This window comes from Cryptomeria japonica, chromosome 1, assembly GCF_030272615.1.
Source record: "Cryptomeria japonica chromosome 1, Sugi_1.0, whole genome shotgun sequence".
Taxonomy (NCBI): domain Eukaryota; kingdom Viridiplantae; phylum Streptophyta; class Pinopsida; order Cupressales; family Cupressaceae; genus Cryptomeria; species Cryptomeria japonica.
The window spans coordinates 397,509,301-397,534,518 of NC_081405.1; the positions used below are offsets into that span (position 1 = coordinate 397,509,301).

The window sequence follows — 25,218 nt, forward strand, 5'->3', positions numbered from 1 at the left end:
GACAAAACAGGAAGGGGAAACACAAACAAGTAAATTGAAAATTGAAATTTATACTCACACAAACTAATAAGAACAAACAAAAATGACATTTTGATAGTCATTTAAAAATAAAAATTAAATTTAGACTAAAAGATTTTTGTTAAATTTTTTTAATTCTACACATTCATTGACTAAACCAATTAAAAAATAGAATTCAATGAATACAATAATATCCCGCTTTTGAAGAGAACTAATAATATAAACTTCATATTAACACTTTCCATCTTGTAAATCACTTTTAGTTTCAACAAAACCATATGCTAATTCTAATCCCCTCATACTTAGTCAACAATCTTGAAGGTTCCATTCTAAAATTTCTTAGAGATTTCTCACCTATCATAGAGGTTTGTTTAATCAGCCAACTAGTTAAACTAAGCAATCTAATATGAAAGAGTAATTTTTCTTTTAAGAATGTAAGATCTTCCGCACCTCAAAATAAACAGTGCAAAGATATTTGTAGATATCAACTTTGTAACATGTTTTATATCCATATTACAATACATCGTACATAAAGTCTTAAATTTCTCAAGGTCAATAGTACAACATATATAGTATTAAATAATCACCATTATTTCTAAAACTTTAGGAACAATACAAATCAAACAATTAAGTAATGGAGCTAAATGAGTAGGTTGAATTTGGACGTTACCTAAATTTGAAACATAAAGACGCCATGAGGGTTGAACATAGTGTGCCATCTTGGCACATTGCAATACTCAAATTTTGGTGTATAATAGTAGGGATTGACTTGCATATGTTATAATAAAATGAATAAAAGAAGTAAAATATGGACGTACTACAGCGTCATAGGTAGCGAGGCGAGGCAGAAAGATCATGGACACTTGCGTGTGGAGACATGGTTATCGATTTGGCAGGTCGTGCTTGACCTGGGAAACGATGACGACAAGAGCAAGAGCAGAGGCTAGAGAGAGTCGGTCACCCAGCGGGTGGTCCCGCTGTGACACTACATTATAATGGCTCCACCAACTACACCGGACCCCCAAATTATCTCACTACTCTTAATTTTGCCCAAATTCTACGTTCTAATTGATGGCTATCTTAGCATTCCAAATATTTGTTTAACACCCCTGTGAAGGTCTTTGCTCTTCATCCGAGGGCGGCGGCGGAGGAAGACTGGGTCGTTACAGCCATGGGACTCAACAGTAAGTATGCTTTTGATCCTTTCTCATGAGATTCTTTTGTTCTCTTTACATTCTTCTTCTAATTTGGCGAGATAGAGCGTGTCGAGTAATTCAGTTTGAAAATGCTTCGCTTCTTGTTTTTGTTTCAAATCATATAATCCGTACCAGGGTTTGCTCGCTGAAAATAAACGTATGATCAATTGGCTTTCTCTGTCCGTTTAATTGTGGAATTTTCGGGTAGCGTAACAAGCCTTTGGATCTTCAGGTTTGTTTTGTGTAATTATTGCTGGATAAAATTTTGCTTATAGAAAACTTCAGGAACCTTAAATAAATCCAAGTATTCCTGCCATTGCTGTTATTTTTAATTTTCATGCTTGGGCTCAGATCGCTTGCCGTGTCGAAATTAATGTTGCTACAAATGAGGCACCCACTTCTCTGACCAGTAAACCAAAGGATTGGTTCTACCTTTTAATAGAAAGAATGTAAATTTGATTTAGTTATTGTGAAGTAGCAGATTGCAAGCTTGGGTACGGTTGTCAACAGGGCAGCGGTTGATTCAGACACTTTCATACTGCCATCCACAACTGCAGACTAAATTGATTGACAGGCGAATAAGTTGTTCCAAGTGATGACCCTGGGGTCTGGCATCGAAGATGTTTGGAAGTCGGGTGCGGTGAAACTGCTTGAGGAGCGTGTTTAAAGAAAGCTTAGTGTTTTTTTTTCCCTTCCAGTGGAGTTTGCTCTTGCTGCTTTTATTTGGCTTTGAGTAGAAATATATTTAACTCTTTTTTCATAGCTGTTCTTTAAGTAACGAGAATATCGTCTTTTAGTGGTAATTTTTCCTCTTATGTAAATTGATCAGAGCATCACCAGCTCAATTGTATAAATTTTTTGTATTACAACAAGCTGTTTGGGTGATGCCTGGTCTGCTGAAGAGTCACTACTGTGACTCAGACCTGTGACCAGTGATATCGAGGTTACTAGCGTCCAACATTGAACGAGAGCCCTTAGGCAGTTGAATTATGTTTGTTGAATGCAGTTTCATCACATTAATTCTTATTTACTTGACTTTTCTGCTTATCAGTGTCTTTCCACATGCGTCCTTGTGATTGGCGACTTTATATTGGCTTGTTTTCATTTTTGTGAATAGGGAACACCTGCTAATTTTCAATTGTTGTTTAGCCTTATAGTTTGTCCATATTAGAAAGGCTCAAGCAGATAAAAGTAGCATAATTTAAAGGTAAAGCCTTTTAACAGGAAAGGCTTTAGTGCTTCTTGATAGTTAATTTCATTCTTTTTCTCTGTAACAGGCCTTTGTGTAGGAAATAAAAATACCTGAATTATGCAGAATATATTTTTGCTTGTCGCATTCTTGGATGGGAAGTCATTGGCACTCTAGTTACTCCATGCTGATTATTTATCTGAGTGTTTTGGTTTATTTTTTAGTTTACATGTTTTACTCTCGTTCTTACTAAATTTTATAATTTGTGATTTTTAATGTGTGAAAATACTGTTTTTTCACTTAGGAAAAATTCTGAAGAAAAACAGTCCAGGTAAAAGTTCAGTTTAGACCAAACATCGTCAAGATCTGGTTAAACTGGATAACTATGCTCCGTGCTAGCTCTCATTTTCCTATTCTCCTCATCTAGAAGAGGTTCTATGAATGTGCTATCTCCACTTTACCTGATTTCACCCGCTTCTCATAGTACTGCTTTGTCTCCAAGCAAAGTCAAGTACTCTATCAAGATCAGAATCTCCATTAGAAGATAATATGCCAGACAATTTTTTAACATATGTTTACAATCATTGACATAAGCTGTGATGTCCTCTTCTAGTTGACCTCTGTCAGCTTGGTAGATTAGCCTATCACTGACCCTCGTAGGCTAATAAGATTGAATAGAGGGTCCTTTGAGGGATGCAGCTTCTCCAGTGGTCAGAGTTTTGTTGGTTTGGCTTTCGTTCGGCTTCATTTGGACTCCTTTTGCTACACTTACTATTTTTAGTAAGTTAGATATCTGCGGGATGGACCCTCTTACTATTTATAGCCGGGTAGTTAGTCATTTGGTGAATTGCAGTGGTGACCTCCATTTTTGACGGCTTGGCGAGGTATTAAATATTAATGAAGTTATTAATGATTAAATGACTTTATGTTATAATTTAATAATTAAAAGTTAAGAATAAAGTTATAAGTGACTTTATTATTATGGGTCATGACTTCATTAATGAGGGGGCCATTTATATTATTATATTAGGCTCTTATATCAAAGTGATTATTAAATGACTTTGTGCACATTTAATATTAAATGTCATTTAATAATCATAAATGCCTAATAAGAGAGAAATCGAGCTCTATGAGAGGATATAAAAGGTTTAATTGAAGGAAGAGCTCATTATTGAGAATTATGCATTTTGAAATTGGTGAAGTTTGTGAGAAGAAGGAACCGGGGTTTCGACTTCAGCCATTGGAGAGCGGAAATTCTTCAATTGTGCAACCATTTGAGGGAGTGTGATATCTCCTGAATTTGGTCTTCAGGGAGGGCTTCATTCGGAAGCTCAGTTTGTATGAATTGGTAAAGTTTTGAAGGAATTTTCACTGCCAAACAATTATCTACTTTTTGCGGATCAGATTCCAACCTTGGGCAAGGGAATTCAACGAATTCCATCAGCATTTGGAGGAGTTATTTTAAATCAGTTGCAGGCCGTACTGATGCAGGGCCGTAGATGCTCCTAGGGTTCGAATTAATACCTGCAGGCTGTCAAAAATCTCGGATTTTCTGCAGAAGGGGGCGCTAGGGTTATTAGAAGACATATGCAACAATTGCTGGTCAATTTGCAGCACCTTCAGACTGGCGCGAATTAATTATGCTGGCTGGACCATAGCAGCAGGAGTATAATTGCTGGTCAAATTCCAAGTTGTAGGGAGTTATCAAGTTCTGGTATGATTGAAAAGATTAAATTAGCAAATATTGGGAAATAGAATAAATATATATCTGCTGTATGTCAACATATTGGTGTGATTTTGCTAAGTTGTACTGAATGATTGAATGCAAATAAGGAAATTGCTTGCTGTTCATATATTGTTGCATATCGACTTTCATGTTTTAATTGCTCTGGGAACAAATACTTACAAGAAACCCTTGGAAAGAACTATACTCTACTTTTTTTGAATTTTGCAAAACAAGGGGTTACAAAATTGAGAAACTAGGGTTTCCACATAAGCTTTTGAAACACCTTGCAATTCATGGTTTACCCTTTCTTTCCTCGCCATCATTATGTTGAGGGCTTCGGAGTTTCACTTTACAATCAATGAAATGCTCAACTATGTAGGTAGACGATTTCATGTTTTAATTGCTCTGGGAACAAATACTTACAAGAAACCCTTGGAAAGAACTATACTCTACTTTTTTTGAATTTTGCAAAACAAGGGGTTACAAAATTGAGAAACTAGGGTTTCTACATAAGCTTTTGAAACACCTTGCAATTCATGGTTTACCCTTTTCATTCCTCGCCATCATTATGCTGAGGGCTTCGGAGTTTCACTTTACAATTAATGAAATGTCAACTATGTAGGTAGACGATTTCTTCAACAAATTTCGTGTGAGCTTATCATCTCCATCTGTCATAAACAAAGTTCAGAGTTCAGACTCTGTATTTATGCATGTCATTTGAGGATTATGAGTCCAAACGGCATTGACATCCAGTGCTGTTGTATGCTCACCAAAAATCTGTTGGCGATAACATTTATAAACCTTATAGGCTTATTATGTTCAGTTTGCCTTAGTTTAGCTAGGTAGCTTAAGTTAGAGTATTTGTGTTTATTATTATCAGGTTTTGTTAACATTCAGTTAGGATATCATACTGCTTGGCCTATAAGAAAACATCCTTGTAATACAAACTTAAAAGGTAGAATCATTTTAATATTAGAAGCATTCTATTGTTTGTGCAATTATCTTAGTGTTATACTGTCAAACTGGTAGGAGTTTATTGTGGGTGGGTCTTATATGTCCATATGGTCTTTGGTTGAATTCCATCACTGATTTATAACAAAATATAATTTATTTAATATTCTATTTGATATTATTTTGTTGGTATTGTACTATCTGAAAGCTGCTGTAATTATACTATGGTCTCCTCATAGACCGTTGCTATGCTTGAATGCCATTTGCACGTGTGAGAATCAGAAGACCAATTATTATCTCCTTTGTGTTTGCAACGCGTAATTGTCTTTTAATTAACATTTTTGGGGCATGTTGATAGTTTTTACATATTTTTGGCTCAAAAGGATTTCCTAATTCCGTTATATTGATTTGACTTGAAAAGACACCCTTGGATAGCATGTATAATATCTTTGGGAGTTACAAAATGCCTGAGAATCTTTGGAAAATTTGAGAGTTTTGTCATCCCTCTACTCCAATATAAATATATAAATTCTGAAAAGAAGCCTTTGGATAGTGTGTGAAATGCCTTTGGGAGTCAAAAGATACTCAAGGATCATTGGAGATTCTAGGTAAAAAATTTGAGAGATTCTCTCTCTACTCCGATATATATAAAATTTAAATTCTATATATATATATATATAAATAAAGACCTTTTGGAGGAACAAATTTTTTTTAGGGTTTCTACTTCTAAGGTGGTGAAATGGGGTTGACTAGTCTAAACATGCAAACTAGGAATCAAATCCATTCACAACAACCTCACCTCACATTGGGAAAATAACCAATAGGCCCAACTACAAACCTCTAGTAGAGTTGGGCATAATGATTGATTATTTCCTTTTTTATGTTGAATTGTTGTAATTGGATAAGACAAAATGATTAAATGCAATAACTAGGGCTAATGATGCAAAATTGAGAGTAATCAGCATTGCCATAAATAGAGAGTTTCAAAACATATGCATACTTTGAGTAGAGATTTGGAAATGGGAGCTAGAGAGGAACTTGTGTTTGAAATTTGAGCTTGGAAATGCTAGATTGTGGGGCTTGGCACCCTAGTCCTAAAGGTGTCAGATTTGGATATCAAAAATAGCTTTAGGATTAGTATATCGCTCAGAACCTCCTCTTGAAATTTTGTCAGAAAAGTGTCAGACACTGTTCGCCGATTGCCACTGTTCAGGGGTTTTTGGTTAGTCAAAATCTGGTTCAATTTGTCGTAGTTTGTACTTTCTAGATCTGTATTTCTTTTCTTCTGAACCTATCACTTGCACACACGAGAGGAAAAATGTTGTTGTGTTGATAGGGATTTGCCTAGGTCAAAGCTTTGGGTTTGGAGTTAACCCTATGATGAACAAAATAGAAAAGAGAGCTTACCCTTGTAGGCAGATGCTAGATTTGGAAATAAATGCTGAATTGAAATGTTATACCTTGTTTATGAATCTCCTTTGCCTTGAAGTCTTCATAAAAAGGCTGATATCATCGTGTAGGAATCCATGGATGTCTTCATAAGACCTTGATCATGGATGTCATCTTGAATGCTTGAAATCTGAATACTTGACCCTTGATTGCTTTCTCATTTGAATTTGAATTGAGGAGTGAATTTCCTTGATGAGAGATAATTGAGAGATGTTTCAAATGAGGGGATAATACTTTGCTTTTATACCTATCCTTACAAAATGTGTTGAAAATTATTAAGGTTGACATCAAAAATCATTTCCTGCTCAACTTTTTCCGACATCTAGAGGGGTTCAAATTTGGGTCCTTTTGGTTTGGACAATGGCACCTAGCACCCTAGTCCAATCCATTTGGGTTGAATCAAGGTCCAGGAGTCAAAGTAGAGAATGAAGATCACAAATTTGCAGTGTTCCACGGGGACACGTCCCCTCCCCTTTTTGGCCGCGTCTTGGAGACAGGGACGTCTCTGTGACGGGGGGACGGGGACGCGACGTCCCCCGCCGTCCCACCACCGCCACCCAAGCACCACTGGAGACAGGGAGACGTCTCCGTGTCTCCCACGTCTGGGTGTCTCCATGTCCTTCAAGAGACGTGCATACGTCTCTCGAGGGACGGGGAGACACCCAGGCGTCTCCCGTCGCCCCCACATATATGCAATGTTTAAAATTAAAATTTTAAAAAAAAAAGTGACTTCTTTGGGGGTCAAGGGGTAACCCTAATTGGACGTGGGCCAATAGAAAAATAACACCCGACCCTTGACCCTTGGCGATGCCCCTTGACCCCAACTTGGGGGCGCTGCCCCCAAACCCCCGTTGAAAAATATAGGGGGAAATCACGCCGATAGAAGTAGGGAAAATTTAATCTCCAAGTTTGATTAGGCTCCATATAACAACACAATTAGCATTGAAGAAATCTTGGTATTTAGATTTAGTATTTATGAAATTTCCTATAGTCTCATTTGAAATGTAATTCTTATACTGTCATACTGTCATACATCTTTTCAAAACTAGTTTTTCAAGTACTATATGTATATGTATAACTATATCAGCACCACCACCCCGCCACCCCCCGCCGTCGTCCCCCCGCCGTCCCCAAACTTAGGCCCTTGGTCCACCCGTCCCAGAAACGTGTCCCCGCGTCCCCCCATCCCCAATGCTCGTGGAACACTGCAAATTTGGCATCGGTGTGAGCAAAATCAGGCATAATCAAGACATAGAGGGCAAAAATGCCAAAGTGAGGTCCAAGTGAGTATGAAATTGTGTAAGTATACAATTTATGACACTACACTATTATAGCTAGGTAGGCCATAGCTTTGTTGTAGCTCCTTGCATCCCTTCACCCTTGTTTGCTTTTGGAATGCTATGGTAGCATGTTTGTTGAGATTGGACAACTTTTTGAGGGCTGATTGATTTGTTTTCATGTATTGTTTTTCCTTGGTATCCTTGTTGGAGTTGCTTGGTCTCTTTTGGTTGTTTTGTCTCTCTTTTGTTCTCATGTCACCTCCAATCTTGCAAAGATGTTGTTGGGGTGGGTGCTAGTATGAAAGTAACATTGAATGCCTTTATTTCTATGAATTTCCACAATCCGGGCACGACAATGAAAATATTTAGATGGTTTGGATGTTGGGATGATATTCCCTTTGAAGACATTTTGGGTGGGGGATTCAATGGATCAAACTATCAAGTAGTCTGAGCAAGCTTTGGTGGACAAGTTTATAAGTGTTTGGCCTTCTTACAAATTGCTAGAAAATTAGGTGGATACAGAATGGAGACCAAAGATTCAAGGTGATATTGACATTTCATTGGGTGGGAGGGGTTTTTCCATTGTGAGCTTTGTTAAAGGGGAGAAAGACTTGATTTTTTATGGTGGTCCTTGATTTTTGGGCACTTGTGATCTATACCTAAATTATTGGATGCCTTATTTCCAAATGCAAATTTTGTTATGAGCATGAGCATTTTCAAAGAAAGCACCTTAAAAAGCCTGAATCCTAATGAGAGTCAAAATAATGACTTTCAAAAATCTAGTAGGAAAAGTAACATTCATAGAGAAAATTTTGATGCTTTTGTTGAAACCCCCCTTACTTCAACCCCTCTTCTATCTTGTCCTTGATTTTCGGGCACTTGTGATCTATACCTAAATTACTGGATGCCTTATTTTCAAATGCAAATTTGTTACGAGCATGAGCATTTTCAAAGAAACCACCTTAAAAAGCTTGAATCCTAATGAGAGTCAAAATAATGACTTTCAAAAATCTAATAGGAAAAGTAACATGCATAGAGAAAATTTTGATGCTTTTGTTGAAGACCCCCCTTACTTCAACCCCTATTCTATCTTGCCTCCACTTGTGGCTTCTAGGAAAATTTAGGTCCTTTTGTGGACAAGGTGTTTGAAGAGGTGGCAGTTCTAAAGGAGGGCACATTACCTCATTAGGAGACATTACTATTTGAAGATGTTATTTAAGTGGAATGTTTAGCACCTATTGAAGATGTTGTTGAAGAAGATGATAAAGTGATGGAAGAGGATGATGTTTTTGCTTCTCTCATTATCCAAAATGTGAAAGGAAGAAGAATGCCAAATTTTGGATCTAGAGAGAATGTTGAGAACATAGTTGTTGCCAAGCAATACACCTTGAATTCAACAATTAAAGCAAAAAGGAAATCTAGTAAAAGAAAAAGGGAAATTTAGGTCCTTTTGTGGATAAGGTGTTTGAAGAGGTGGCAGTTCTAAAGGAGGGCACATTACCTCATTAGGAGACATTACTATTTGAAGATGTTATTTAAGTGGAATGTTTAGCACCTATTGAAGATGTTGTTGAAAAAGATGATAAAGTGATGGAAGAGGATGATGTTTTTGCTTCTCCTCTCATTATCCAAAATGTGATGGCCAAATATTTTGATATTTTGGCTCTCTATTTTGTACACCTCTCTTTTTGTACTCCCTAAATTCTTTTGGGTTGTGGGTTTGTACCTTATATAATTTTGGTGCTTTATAATTAAGAAATCACTTATTTTATTTTAAAAGAAATTTGAAAAGCATATATATATATATATTCCAATTTATACATATTCATATATGTATGTATGTATACTTGAATTACATATATCCAAGTTATTTATATAGATTCAAATATCTATATTTTGAATTATATGTGTGTGCATTGGAAACATATATATCATATCTAGTGAGGGTTGGTAATGAGGCCCCCCGCCCCTTACATCTTGCAGAATACTAATGGATTGAGTTCTCCTACCTGCACTCCTTTGACTTGATCACTCCTTGTTGCTTCCAATCTCTTTCTATAAGGCATCCACCCACCTTCTTATCATCATCTCCCTCCTACAAATTTCCAAATTTTTACTCGTCTAGCTTGAATGCTTTCATCTTTTATCTTCTCTTGTAGGACAAGTACTTCTTCCTTTTTGTAATCCTTTACTCTTGCATCACTTGTGAGCCTAATGCACGTTACCATTAAAATTTTAAAACGAGGTTACTGTTGTCATTTTATGACACCCTTGGTCCATCGGTAAGAACCGATCAGAGATACGATTCATGGACCAGCGCTGCCCCGATTGATCAAGGATAAAAGCAGTGGATTTATGAAGAGTGAAGTGTTGTCTTGTCTCGAGGAAGTTCCTTCCTTAGCCTTTTCTCTCTTCTCCGAAACTCCGGAACCCCGAGGTTTTGAAGTTCCTTCCTTTGCTTCTTTTTCTCTCTAGTTCCCCGGAACTCCGGAGCCTCAAGGTTCCAAAGTTCCTTCTTTAGCCCTTTTTTCCAGATTCTCGGAGCTCCGAAACCCCAAGGTTCTGAAGTTCCTTGCTGCCTCTCCTTCCCTTCCTCGGAACTCCGGAACCCCGTGGTTCCGAAGTTCCCTCCTTGGCCTTTTCCTTTCTTTCTCCGAAACTCCGGAACCCCGAGGTTCCGAAGTTCCTCCCCTTTGCCTTCTCTTCTTCCCTTTCCCGGAACTCTAGAACCTCAGGGTTCCGAAGTTCCTCCCTTTCCTTCCTCCTCCTCTTCAGTTCCCCAAAACCTTTCCTTGCCTTCTTCGGAACTCTGGAACCTCAAGGTTCCGAAGTTCCTCCCTTTCCTTCCTCCTCATCAGTTCCTTGGAACTTCGGAACCCCCTTTCCTTGCCTTCTTCGAAACTTCGGAATCCCGAGGTTCCGAAGTTCCTTTCCCTTTCCCTTTTCTTTTCTCGGAACCCCGAGGTTCCAAAGTTCCTTGCTGCCTCTCCTTCCCTTCCCCGAAACTCCGGAACCCTGTGGTTCCGAAGTTCCCTCCTTGGCCTTTTCCTTTCTTTCTCTGGAACCCTGGAACCCTGAGGTTTCGAAGTTCCTTCCCTTTGCCTTCTCTTCTTCCCATTCCCGGAACCCCCCTTTCCTTCCTCCTTTTTAGTTCCCCGAACCTCGGGAACCCCGAGGTTCCGAAGTTCCTTTGCTAGGTCTCCCTTTTTTCTTTTGCTTAGTCTTTTCTTCCCTTCCCTGAAACTTCGGAACCCCGAGGTTCCGAAGTTCCTTCCTTGTCTTCCCCACTTCGGGAGCCCGAGTTTCCGAAGTCCTCGGACTTCTTTCCAGCTTGCAACACTTCCGGATGGCGTGATCAACACTCAAAGCTTTAAATGCTCCGATGGTTTTTGTGACTTGTGCACCTTCTTTTGTGGAGCCACAGGGGTGCATTGAATGTTTTTGGCAGGATTTCTATCAAGAGAGGTACAGGGCCATGCTTGTTGTGGTAACTTATGTCATGTCTGCATGCTTTGACTTTGGAAGGTCAGTCAATCCACCCTTCTCAGGGTTGCATTTTCAGGGTATGGCTAGGTTGCTTGCATGTACAGAAGTCAGGTGCATGCACTTCCCTGCACTCCCAGATTGACATTTCCCTGCACACACAAGGGTCATGATCACTCTTGCAACCAGTTTTCTATATAAAGGCTGTTAAGCCTCAATTGTAAAGGGTTCTCTCCTTGCGGGCTTGAGCTATTCTTATGCTCTTTCACTTCTCTTGTATTTATCTTGCATTTTTGCAACTGTAAGTTTGGCCATTGGCCTTCGAATGAATTGAAATTGCTATTTTTGCCTTCCTTCAATAAATGTATGTTGTGTATGTTTCCTTACCTTCATCGTAGGCGTATGTTTTGTGGCTCTTCTCTCATATATGTTGTGTTAATTTATTTCTGAGTGTGACTTGTGGGAAACCTTCTCCCCTCTTGACATTCAGCGAATTTTAACCTCCATACATGCATTGGGGTCACTCATACAACTGGAGTTTGTGCATCTCCTGGGTATTTCAGTTGATTCTTTGTGTCATTTCAGGTAGGGAAAGAAACAATCTCTTCTTGGTGCATCACCTCTTTTTATTTTAAGCATTACTCTCTTCTCTTTTCCTCTGCAAGTTGTTAGGATAGGCTTAGGAGTAAGCTTTGAAGTGTGGGACCTTGCACAAGGGGGTTGAATCTTCAGAGAAGGCCGGCTTCCTTCTCAATCTAAACCCCCTTGTGCAAGGTTCCACACTTCGGGGTTGTTTCCATGTTTCACAAGGTTGCTGAGTTGATAGCTCAGCAAGGGTGCAAGCTTTTGTGATAATAGTTACCACCTTAACACATTCACTAGTGGTAAGATGTCCTTGGATATATATATAGTGATATTTGAGTCCTTGATAGTGCTAAAGATAATATAATTTGTCAATTGATGGTTCAAAATCTCAATATTATGTGATATATCATTTATATACAAGACTCTAAAGTCAAGATTCATATGAAAATAATTACAATTACAAAATTTGAAAATAATACAATGGAAACTTTGTATCTTGGTCTTCAATTTTCATCGAAAGCATCTAGATTGAATTCATCACTTGGTTCAATATCATTTGAAACATGAGCAAATTGAGTGCCACTCCCATTAGGTACATCATTTATAAGAGCCTCATCATCATATATATTGACTTTGGAAAGTTCTACAATGGATACATCAAAGTTGGTACACTTAGGGGTTATATATAAATTCTTTGTTGCCCCTTCCTTATAGTCATCTACTTTATGTGATAGGAGATGCAAGTTGGAATGGATATAGACCAAGTCTTCTTTTTTTTTTTGCAGTCAATTTGATACACTTCATTGAGTGGATAGAGGAGTATGTACTCCAATTTTGTTTAGCCAAAGAAAAACTTGCAACTTGTTGAAATTGGAGAGACTCAATAAAACATAAAAATAAAAAATGCAAAAGAATGGTTAGTACTAAGAATGTTAAAAAATAAAAAATCTTTATCTGTGATAGAATTTTGATTGCAAGAGGCTAGAGGAACAATTAATCTTGCCTTAGGAGGTATTGTCATGCATGAGTATCTTCCTTGTATTGGTCGTGAAGAGCACAATAGTATGATCTCGCCTTGAGATGAACTTGCCAAACTCTTTCTTAACATTATCCATTGCTTGTGGATTTGACAAGATTATTCCAAATGCCAATTTGTACCCGTTAGCAACTTCACTAATTGTATATGGTGCAATTCTCCTTGGCAAAGAAAGTATCTTTGTGGTATAATATTTGGGGGATAATGCATATGCAAGGAGATGTAAGGGTTTGTTCATCTTGTTCCAGCAATGATGAATGATATTTTTACACTTCGGAAAAATGTTTCTTTGAGGTCATTCTTCTTTTTTGCTATTTTGACCTTTATTTTTTCTATCATGGAGTTGATGCCATCATAGATTTCCCCAAAACATGGTTGATTTGTATTAGCAAACTTGATCATACTCATTATAAGTTAAATGAAACTCTATACATTGTCCACATGAGCCCAACAATCATCATCCAAGATTAATGACTTTACTTTTTGGGCCCTCTTTGAATTTGACTGCTTCCAAATACTACATTGATGACCAATGATTATGGCATTGAATGTATCTTGCACTTTACGAGTGTCAAAATGATTGTGTGATTCAAATCGAGTCTTAACAAGCTAATGTTGTGTTAAAAATAAGTTAATAAATTAGCTACATTAAAATGCAAGTAAATATGGCATAAATTATATATACTTCATCAACTTTAATTTGATAAAGTCCTTAAGATGTCTTGTGACATATGATGGTTTGTCACAAACATTTGCATCTCCTCACCCTTAGTGAATATATTTTTACCCACTCTATTTCAGTGCCAATTACTTGCATCACCAAGTTAGGGAGTGCATGGTACATGGTGTCCAAAAATTGTGCCCCTACCTTTCCTCAACCAAAGCATTTAATGCCTTGCAATTTGTCATGTTGTTTGTAATGACTTAGACAAGACAACATTATTAGAGCCCACCATCTCTATGAACCAAATTAGGATTTTGGAAATGAATTTTTCATCATTGTTTTCCCTTTGTCACTATCAGTTTCTTTAAAAAACATTGCCCCTTTGGGGGACATTGTACATTGTAATAATATTTAATAAAGGTCAATTTGTGTAATCTTTCCATCCATCTAAAATAATAAACACTCCTATTTCAATCCATGAATCCCTAATTGGTTCGAGTGATGTCTTTGCATTTCTTTTTTGCTAATAAGGTGGTGTGCATCTTTTCATACCCAAGACCCATTTGACCATAGGGTGATTATTGATTCTGCTACCATTTCTTGCCAATATGGTTATTTCACCAAGTTGAAAGGAAGACCATTGGCATATGTGCAATTTTTTCATTTGCAACCTCTGTTGTGGAAAGGAGAGGGATCTTTTTCTTGGATAGACGACATCTCCAAGAAAGGATGTGGGGAGGCTATCACTGTAGGAGAATCTATAGTCGGCTTCAATGATGTTTTCTTTGTTAATGGATGAGATTTTAATTTTTCTCTCACAAGATTAGCTTCTTCTTGTTCTCAAATTAATGCAATACTTCGTTGTTTTGGCAACCCCTTCTCATTTCTCCCTTCACATATTCTAATTCCACACACTCATAGCACATAAGAGAGCTTTTCACTTGACTATATGAGCACTTAAATTGGACCCTTGCACTAATTACAATTCCAAATAAAAGGCCCACCTCTTGTAAGTTGTTCGAGCATCATAAAATATTTCCATAGAGGAGATGCTTTATCATATATAAATTGTTTATTTGCCTCAAAGCTCGCTGAACTTGAACTACTGGCCATTCCAAATAGATTGCTAATATAAGAAATTACAGAATTTTAAATTTTTTAGAAATGTAACGCTACAATACATGCAAAATATAAAAGTTAATAACAAACACTGAAAAGTCTTGAAAAATTCTTTTTTTTTTTAATTTTAAAAAAACTTGGAAAAATTCATTAAAAATAGAAAGATTTGTTAAATTACTTGCCTTAGATCAATAGATGTCCTTTGTGCAAGCTAGATTTGCCCCTTTGACACTTTAAATTTTTTAATTGTTCTCTTTTGAAATATACCAGCGCTTTTCCAAAATGCAAAAATAGAAAAACAAGAATGAGTTCGTGTGAAAATAGGTTTGTTTTTGTCAAATAACAAATATAATGGGCATGTTTTAGGGTATTAGGCAATTTTTAAGGTTTAAATGTTTAAAAGTTACTTTTGTTTAAAAAAATCCTTACTTGTTGGTCGTGGGAGTGCTTTGGGAGTGAGTGGCCAAGGTGTGTCGCTGCCACCCCAAGTTCCTTGTGGGTACACCAAACTTGGGGCAGCAGGGACATACCCTGGCTGCTCTCGAAGCGCTCCCACCACTAAACCAGTAACTAGACTAGGCCCTTGGGTGAAGAAACCTAGGAATTTTGTGTGTGTGTGTGTGTGTGCCCACACACACACACACACACACATATATGTATATATTGAGAAAAAATCAATTTTTTTGGTGAGCATACAATATGTGTATTCCAATATAAAGACTGAATCAATTTCTTTGATAAGCATACAGCACACACACACACACACACACACACACACATATATGTATGTATTGAGAATAAATCAATTTTTTTGGTGAGCATACAATATGTGTATTCCAATATAAAGACTGAATCAATTTCTTTGATAAGCATACAGTAGTGTATATATGAAGTATGCATGTATTCAAATATTTAGAATGAATCAATTTTTTTGGTGAGCATACAATGGTAATTGTGTATGAAGATTAGCCAGAATTTTTGAGTCCAAACTCTCAAATGGTACTTACAGATGTAGCCTCTTCAGGTCATCATTTGTGTGCAATTCATGAATCTGGTCTATAGTACACTTTAAACGGGAGTAGCTGCACACAAAAGATGATGCTAGCACCCCAATGTTGCTTTGCATTTGCTCTAAATTTATTTCATTCAAGCAGCGTAACTTAGACTGGCTGGATAGAAACCGACAATGTTTGTTTCATTGAAAAGTGCCTTTTGACAGACATTTTTGGTGGGTACTGGATAAATATCCAGCATGTTAGTAGCCCATCAAGGTTTCCTTATGAATTTTCTCTTATTTCAGTATAAAAAATATTTCACCCTTATTAGAACTTGTTAAAAATTACTATGTTGATGACCTTCCAACCAAAAGAACCAAATTTGAAACCTCAAACTGTTCGATTTTATGTTTTGAGCTATTCTTAGTTCCTCAAGGAGAGTCAAGAATCTGCTTGTTTGAAAATTATGGATAATCAAGAGGCGTTTTAGAACCATAACAGCATGCGTACTTTTTTAATTATTGCACTGGCTATTACATGTGATTAAACTACATTTCTTCCTTTTGCTTTCATTGATTCTCAAGTAATCCATTTTATTGATTTTTTTTGGGAAATGAACTCTGTTTGTAATATCCCTTGCCTAAGTGTCACCACTGAGCTGCTTATGACTAGATTGATATTTGCCTTTTGTTTTGGTAGTGTACATTTTTGTGCCGAATTGCACTGCTAGAGCATATGATTTATTTTCTTAAACATGCTTATAGTGTTTGCAAATTGTGAAATTTAAGATTGGAAATATATAAAAAGTTATGGCTAAAAAATCAAAGACAGGCTTATGAAAGTTCCAAACTGTAATAAAATTTAAGATCATGCTTGAAAACAAATATCAGGCCTTTGCATTATGATACAATTTATGGTGGAAGATGTCTGTAAGAGCTTACTTTTTAATAAGTATATTAACAACTATCATTATGAACATTGCTTAGATATTATGAATGTAACTTGGTAAATTGAAAAACAATTAGGTCAATAAGCAATTTAGGAAGTATATAAATAAAGGCAGAAAAGTTGGTTTAAGAACCAAACTATATACAGCTAACCCATTGGAATTTTTTCCCAATGCTGGTAGTTTCACCCTTTCCCATGAATTGTGGATTAGCTTTTCCCTTAGAAGCAAACTTTTTTCCCTGGAAATCATGTATTTTGAAATATAATTGCAACCATTTTCTGTATAATATTGGTGCTATTTTGTCTTTCCTTGTAATATGTGCAGTTATTAATTTTTTAGTATCGAGTATTGAATGATATGGACAATTTGATACTAGTGATTTGCTTACCTTTATTCTATTTTTTGTTGCAGAAAATTGTTTCTCAGATGCTAGAAGTAGAGCTGCCACAAGTGGTTATTCTTTGGCAGTCCCTGTTGAGTAGATTTTCTGAGGTTGCTAGCTTTGCGCGCAATGTGCCAGTTGAGCAAGAGAATTTTGCTCAATTGGCAAGCTTCTTAGAAAATATTTGCTCCATTATAATTGAGCTGCAAAATGGAAGAGATAGTTCACCTTTGATAAGTGAGATTTTGGAGGCATTATTACGGGATGTTGAAATTGCCAATCAACTTGTACATATATGTAGCAGAAAACATCGCATACATCAGTCCATTCAAAGCAAAGATCTAGTGAAACGACTGGAGAATGTAGTGCATGATCTGGGAAGAAGCTTGAGACTTATTCCTTTGTCCTCTGTTCAGAACAACGAAAATACGAAAGTTATAATCGATTCTCTTTCTCAGCAGATGCAAGAGGCATATTTTCATTCAGTAGATGTGCAAAATAGTGAGTCAGTAGAAGTTGAACACGAGAATTCACTAAAAGCTGAGCACCTTCAAAAACAGAGCTCAGTTGGCATCAGTCACTCATCTGGTATGTTGTGATTACATTGCATTAAAATCAAGTTTTTAAAAATTGACTAGAGATATATAGACCTGTTCTATGTGGTTGTTATTCTATCCTTATGTTCTATGTATGATGCATTTGGCAGGGAACATGTTGAACAACTCTGAATCATTTTATGACCATGGTAGCCAGTCAGATGATAGCCGTCATTATGATCAGAGGCACATTGAGCCTCTATATGAAGCATTTGTGTGTCCTTTAACAAAACAAATCATGCGGGATCCAGTAACATTAGAAAATGGTCAAACATATGAGAGAAGTTCAATTGAGCGATGGTTCAAGGAATGTCAAGAGAATGGAAGGAAACCTGTATGTCCAATGACAGGGAAAGAACTGAAAAGTACAGAGTTGAACCCTAGCATAGCCCTTCGTAATACAATTGAAGAATGGACAGCCAGAAATGAAGGTGCTCAAATTGATATTGCTCGTGCTTCCTTAACATTAGAAAGTTCTGAGGAAGAAGTTCTATATGCCTTGAAAGACATACAACTACTTTGTTTCAAAAGTAGGATCAACAAACATCGTGTGCGTAATGTTGGATTGATACCTATGATTGTTAACCAATTGAAAAGTAGTAGTGAGAAAATCCGCTGCAGAGCTCTTGAAGCTCTGTGTTTGCTCGCAGAAGATGATGAAGACAATAAGGTCTCATTATTGATTCTAATGTTTCATTTCATGTCAAGCCTCTTATTCCCTTTTGAAAGACTAATCTGGCAGCCTCTGTTGTTTTATTTCATAATGTTTGACATATTTCAAACTTCTTTGGCAGGAAGCTATTGCCGAAGCAGATGCAATCCGTAGCTTTGTTAAATGTTTATCACGGGAACTTTCACAGGAGAGGGAGGAGGCAGTATCATTGTTATTGGAGCTGTCTAAATCCCCATCTTTGTGTGAAAAGATTGGCTGTGTAAATGGAGCAATTCTCATATTAGTTGGAATGACAAGCAGCAAATCTGAAAATGTTGTGGCAGTTGAGAAGGCAGAGAAAACACTTGAAAATTTAGAACAGTGTGACAAAAATGTTCGTCAAATGGCAGAAAATGGTCGCTTGCAACCCCTAATAACACGTCTTGTTGGAGGTATCTTACATGCCTTTATTTATGCATGTAGCTACTAGTCATTAGTTCTCTTTTCCACTTCCACCTATACTGGAAAGGTGTTCCTTCCATCATTCTTAGTTCTTTTGTGCAGCCTATGAGATTAAAATAGAAGTTCCTTTTGATTCCATGTTTGTAATTCATTGTTTACATATATTAATTGAACAAAAAGAAAACACAAACAGGGAAGTACATAAATGACAAAAGAATATATTATGTAGTCAAAAGTTTCAGAAATCAAAGTTTATAAAATCATGTCTTGTCAAGCCTAGCTGATTTCTTCCTTGGACACAACAATTCTCTAGAGCTTGAAGTTTAATTTTCTTATCTGCTTCAGATCTTATAAATGCAAGAGGGTTGTTCTGTGGCATGCTTGATTCTAAGAAAAGTTGATTATTGATTGTGATCATTTGAGGACTCACCCAATTTTTGCTGGAGACAATATTGTTTTGGGGTCTACATGTTCCAGGTTGATGATTGAAATGGTGTAATGCCTAGTCTGAAGGACTAAGGCACAACCCGACAAACAATTTTTCTTGCTTTTTTTGAAATAATAATATCAACACACCACCACATAGCATAGAAGAAGGCAATATGTCTCACTTGCACTGCGACGTGCATAATAGTGTCGCATATAATACAATGCCACAAGGATAAGGTTTAGGAGAGAAGCCCTCACCAATGCATAACCATGGTGGCACTAGTGGAAAATTAATCATTGCAAGGCAAACTCAACCACAAAGGAACATAAATGGAGTGAATAAGGATTTCTTTCAAATATTTGAGATCACAAGGAGATGGATATTAACAAAGGTCTATTTTATAAGTATATTCTTTGTCTCATAAAATTGCATTTTCGGAGGTCTCTAGGGTGGAATTTGGTGTTTAAACCTTCATCGGTCCTTTAGAAATGTTGCTATAGCTAGGGTTCAAAGGGATTGGTTTTAGATCTCATCGAGCTCTTTCCGACAATATGGAGAAGTTCAATCTTTTGATCATTGGGCTAGAAGTTATGACCTTTACAAGATAGGGTAAATATAAGCTCTAGATTGAGTATTATTAGTTTGCTGGTTGGGTTTGGGGATTGGTGTTGCACTTACCTTGTTCGTAAAGTAGACAAACTTGGAAGAAAGAAAGCCTGAAGTCCGAAGTTTGAAGAACTAGATCAGGGTTTCGGCTTAGTTACCAGGTGAAGATGAAAATTGTAAGGTGAAAGTCTGAAGTCCGATAATCTTGGGAACTCTGAAGTTTGAAAGGGTGCTCATCGGGGATTAGGTGTTGAGGTTAGGGCTTACTCTTTTTGCTAGTTTGATCAAAGCTGAAAGGGAGTAAGCCTAATGCTTGATGTTCGATAACTGTTGGCAAAGAAAGCCTTAAGGTTACACTTTGGGGGTTGGGGATTGGTGATAAGCCTTTCCTTTTACCATAAGAAAAACTTAAACATTAGAGCCAAATCCGAACTTTCAATGCTCGGCAACCTCGGAAAATTTTGGAGATTTAGAAGAGGCCATCGATGATTAGGGTTTGTGGTTGAGCCTTACTCCTTTCACAACTTAATGAAACCAAAAAGCAAAGGCCTGATCAATGAAATCCAAGACACTTGGAATTGGCTGTGATTACAGGGCGTAGAGAAGATTTACTATTGCAACAAAGAGGTTTAAACCCAATTTGTGGTTCCTAAGTTCATTTTAACCATTTGCGACTTTCAAGATTGAAAGGAAATATGCAAAGATCTTCATTTTTGGTAGTAGCACCGAGACATGTAACTAACTAATCCATTCTCAATTATTATCAATTACAATTACCTCTTTGAGAGAGGTCCAAAAGCATTATTAAAAATTACATTTGGATAGGACTTGAATGTGTCCTTGAATTATACATTTTCTTGAAATGAACTAACTAGAATGCCTAGATAAATGATGAGTAAAGAGAGTCCAATGTCGACTCCAATCCATAGCCTTTGGTCCCCAACCGTGGTTACCACACCACTTGACCATGTGAAACCCATAGGTCCACCCCATCATGCTGTGAGATAATCACATGGCCCAAACACACACACTCACATGATACACAAGGGAGGAAGGCTTACACTCACATCAATCACAAAGAATACATGACATCCAATAAAGTAAAGTAAACACCACATTAAAAGGCATGCTACATCTCTTAGGTACACTAGGACTATATGCTAGAGAGCCAATTAGGGAGTGTCATCACAGAGCTCAAAGGGATGGCTACATGTGGAACCGAATACCCTCTCATACAGACAAGGATGCTTGATCATACATGTCCCACACACTTAGAGTGAGCATGTCTTCCCAAGTCATCATCCCTAGCCTTTACAAGCACTCAAGGTATGCAAGAGGCATCAATTATCTTATTTAGTTTTATTGCCCATATTTTATTGTTGGAAATAATTTCAACTATCCACTGTCTGACCTATCATGTCATATCCTCCACATGCATATCATATCTGCAGACTTCTTGTCACAAGCAGTGATTGAAGCAGATTTTCCTTGGATTTGGATGGATTTTCGTGTACTCCTCCAGCTTGTTCTTTGTCACATTACATGTTTTTTGGGCAGCACCTTATGTGCTAAATCTGCTATAAATTGTAGTTTTTGTATTTTGAAACGTAGTCTTTCACGAGTCCAGCTCTGCAGAGCTGTAAGGAGATAGGAAATGTAATACTTGTGTTATTTAACTAAGTTACCGGTTCGGGTTCAGGCACCAGTTCAGGTTCGAAGAACCCGGTACGACAAAATTTTGAAAAGGGGTTTGGGTTCATTTGGGTTCGTTTGTACAAAAACATGTAAATTATATATATATATATATATATATATATATATATATATATGCAGCCTATAAGCATGAATTAAGATTAGCATGTCACATAGCATCATATAAACAACAAAACCAACATAAACTTGTAATTATAGCATCATGATCATACCATAACAGCATCATATACATCAAGTTTAATATCAAAATGATAAAATATTCAAGTATCATTGTTTCAACTTTCAATAATTTAAAGTTTGATCATCAAATAGATTCTCTAATGGGGGGTTGGGGGGCCCCTCGCAGGGTCCCAGGGCGCGCTCCCTACACCAAATTACAACCTTCAAACCCACACGGAACTCCATGGTGTGCATCAATTTTCTGCTTTTTTAAGACGTCAGGAACAAGGCCAAAGAAGTCAAAATTCTGATCAAGGTGCATTCTCCCGTACGGGAATTGTGTTTTCTGACTTGTTCTTTCGTACAGACTTGTGCTTCTCTCTTGGTTGTACGATGCATAGGTGTGTGGCTTGAGACATAGGGTCATTTTAATATTTTATGTGGTGGAATTCAAAAATAAATAAATTTTGCAAAAAAAAAATCCATTTTTGGGCTGTCAGACCCTTGGGTTCGACTTGGGTCCTCTTGGGTTCGACCCTGGGTCCTCTTGGGTTCGCCCTAGTTCGAACTAGGCCTGTGAACCACGAACCCTGTCCGAACCACAGGCGAACCGGACTCGAACCCCGAACCCGGACCGTACCGGACCAGTACCAGGGGTCTAGGGGGCCGAACCCGGTAACTCAGTTATTTAATATAATGTCTGTGTTTGACTTCTTATTCTGCTCTATGTTTACTTCATTTATTAGTTTTCACTTGGTTATACAACTCCACAAACGTGATTGCCTCTCTCGTACCACTTAGGGTCGGGGACACATTGGGAGCCACTCTCATAACCCTCTCTAGTACCTAAGTGCTAAGCTCATCACATTCTCCAACAAATGTGGAATAAAACTTAAACAATGCAAATTCCAATTTTTACAAGTTTTTACCTCACAATGCATCTTTCTCAATTATTGTCAGTCTCTTATAACACGATCCAAACACATACAATGTTTTACAGAGTATACCTTTACTTCCACAATATATTCCATCACAATTTGCAACAAATTTACAAATTTACAAAAAATAGCAAACTTCCAAAAACTTAATTGAAATAGTTTCGAAAATTCACCAAATTTTGAAATTCTCAATATCAAAATTTGGATGATATTTTTTTGAAGTAAAAGTGCTTAACACCCCTCTTTCAACATAAAATATACATTTTGATCATTCAACAAAGAATTGGACATTATTACAGTGTATTTTTTAAAATTCCATAAAATTTCACTAAACAAATAAACTAACTTCCAAATTCAATTATATAAACAATGGAATTGCCTTTCCTACTCCATTAAACAATCTCCAACCATTTATAAACAAGAACAAAAAGAAATGGAGGAATGAAGGTCTTACCTTATTTTTTGCTAAATTTTCCAAATTGAATTTCTTCTCACTCACAAAATGAATGCTTGATTCCACACGGCAGTATGATCCCCTTCCCAATCCTATCCTAATGCGCTTGATCTCACTCAAATTCCTTTTAAATTGCTGACCCAATCGACAAAACAAAATTCAAAGGAGAGGGGTTTTCTTGAACCATTTTTTCCTTCACAAAATAAGCTAGCTCTCAAATGAACTCCAATTTGCCCTTTTTAAAACCCAACCCATTATTTTTTAAAAATAAATAATTACGTATTCCCTTTTTAATTCCCAAATAGATATAACTTACCCTCAATTCCCAAAACACATAATTAACAATGTTCATAAGTCACTTTTCAATTCAATCATTAAATCACGATTTAAAACCGCACATCACATTTTCACATTTAACTTTTTTTTTTATAAGTTAACATAAACATCCAAACACTCATTACTGGTCTTACACATGGGGAATAGGGTTTCTGGGACACTACCAATTAGGGTATTTGGGGTATCTCACTGAACATTATAACAAGAATCGAACTCAAATTGAGCACGATGGATGAGGTAGAATGGATATGGCCAATTTGATATCTCCTTATAACCATCGTCGGGAAATAACCCAGACTTGTGAAGCCAAGTGGGAAGATACCCGGTTTTGTAACTTCTCAACACACATCAAGTGTACTTGTGCATATGTATGATAGTGAAACACATACAATCCCCCCATACGGGGTACAACATAAGAATGAAAATAGTCATACAAGCATACATGTGCATTATCAGCTAAAATAACAACAACATAATAAAACATAATATAATAATACTATAAGTGTCTTGCAAAGCCCATCCAATACTAATGCCAATACAAAAAGAATGGTGATATGAAGAATCGTGAATCAAATATACAGGTATAGCTAGATGGATCATGTCTCAAAATATACACATTAGAACTGAAACACGAGGCATTACAAATGGCACAAACAAATCAGCTTATAAACTCACTTCCTGCTTTTTGCTACTTTGTTGGATGTATTTGTTGTAATTACTGTAAATAAAAAATGGGCAGCTTCTTGTAGCATGCTCTATTTCATGAGTTTTATTTATTTTTGAGCTGGCTCAATTATATTTGCATCACATATCTCCATCATTTGTCTAGACTACTGCCTCATGAGTTTTTCCCTCTTACCATTCGCTTCAACTGTTCCAACATGTGCCAAGTGCTCATGTTATATGGTTTCATTTGTATCTGGGAAACATTCATATTTCAGCATTGGTCATTTTCAGAGAAATTTTTGGTATCTTAATGAGTTGATTATGGGTTTGATCTAGCAAGAAATGTGCTTCCTTTGTAGTTTTTTTAGCTATTTTTCTAAAGGATTTAGAAACTAGAAAGTACGTATGCTGGTAGACAGCAAATTGAATCAATGGCCATGAGCCTAAGGCTAAAAGGTAGGCAAGATAGACTATGACAAAAAACACATGGCAAGCAAAATTTTCCACTTTCATAAGTTAACTTTGATGGTAATATGCAAATTGTTTTTTGGTTCATGATCTTTGTTGCAGTGTTTTTGTTTGGCCCTTTCTCAGTGTATATTCAGTCTTTTTAATTTTTAATTTATTTTTTCTATACATTTGTTTGAGTTAAATAAATAAATTGTTAAACAAGGGTTCCATCAGGGCCCTCACTTGCAAATAAAAATTTTACATTACAAAATTCTAAAATCTGAGCTGTTCTGGTAGTACAGACATAAAAATCTCTCCCAAGAAATTGACAAACTCTTGCAGTTCGAAATGCATGGTAAAACAATCTTAAGCAAAACACTGGGAAAAATGGCCTTAACTTCTCCGCTGAGACCCAGCATGAACTGCAGAAAATTAAAAAAACACTAGAAAGCCCATATCCATCAGTGCTCCCCAAGAGACCCAGCTTAGCCAATTGGCTCATTGCCCTGACTGTGGCTGATGAAATGTCTCAGTACCAATTGCACACTCAGCTGAAGGCACGTTTGCCTTGAATTTTTAGCCCAGGTCCAGCTACAGGTGTTTCTTGGAGAGAACTAGACCTTCCCAGAATAATGAAGGATGTGTGAAGATGCCTAGATTGCCCTCTTTATTAATGATGTGGAGACTGTCTACATCGATTGCAAGATCCTTACAGTAGGCCACCAGTTCTTTCT

General features: G+C 36.9%; 1 protein-coding gene across 3 annotated transcripts in view; it reads left to right on the forward strand.

Annotated features, from left to right (window-relative positions):
* The first annotated feature begins 861 nt into the window (after positions 1 to 861).
* Positions 862 to 25,218, forward strand: part of LOC131070940 (U-box domain-containing protein 43) — a 34,414-nt gene continuing 10,057 nt past the window's right edge. The window contains exons 1-5 of one of the 3 annotated variants that reach the window (XM_058006647.2): positions 862 to 1,202; positions 1,350 to 1,446; positions 17,052 to 17,610; positions 17,729 to 18,288; positions 18,413 to 18,722. In XM_058006647.2, the coding sequence (XP_057862630.1) occupies positions 17,067 to 17,610; positions 17,729 to 18,288; positions 18,413 to 18,722 (1,414 nt within the window). In that variant the 5' untranslated portion in view covers positions 862 to 1,202; positions 1,350 to 1,446; positions 17,052 to 17,066. Of the gene's footprint in view, positions 1,207 to 1,349; positions 1,447 to 17,051; positions 17,611 to 17,728; positions 18,289 to 18,412; positions 18,723 to 25,218 lie in introns of all 3 variants that reach the window. The other 2 variants (XM_058006646.2, XM_058006644.2) reach the window with 2 other exon arrangements.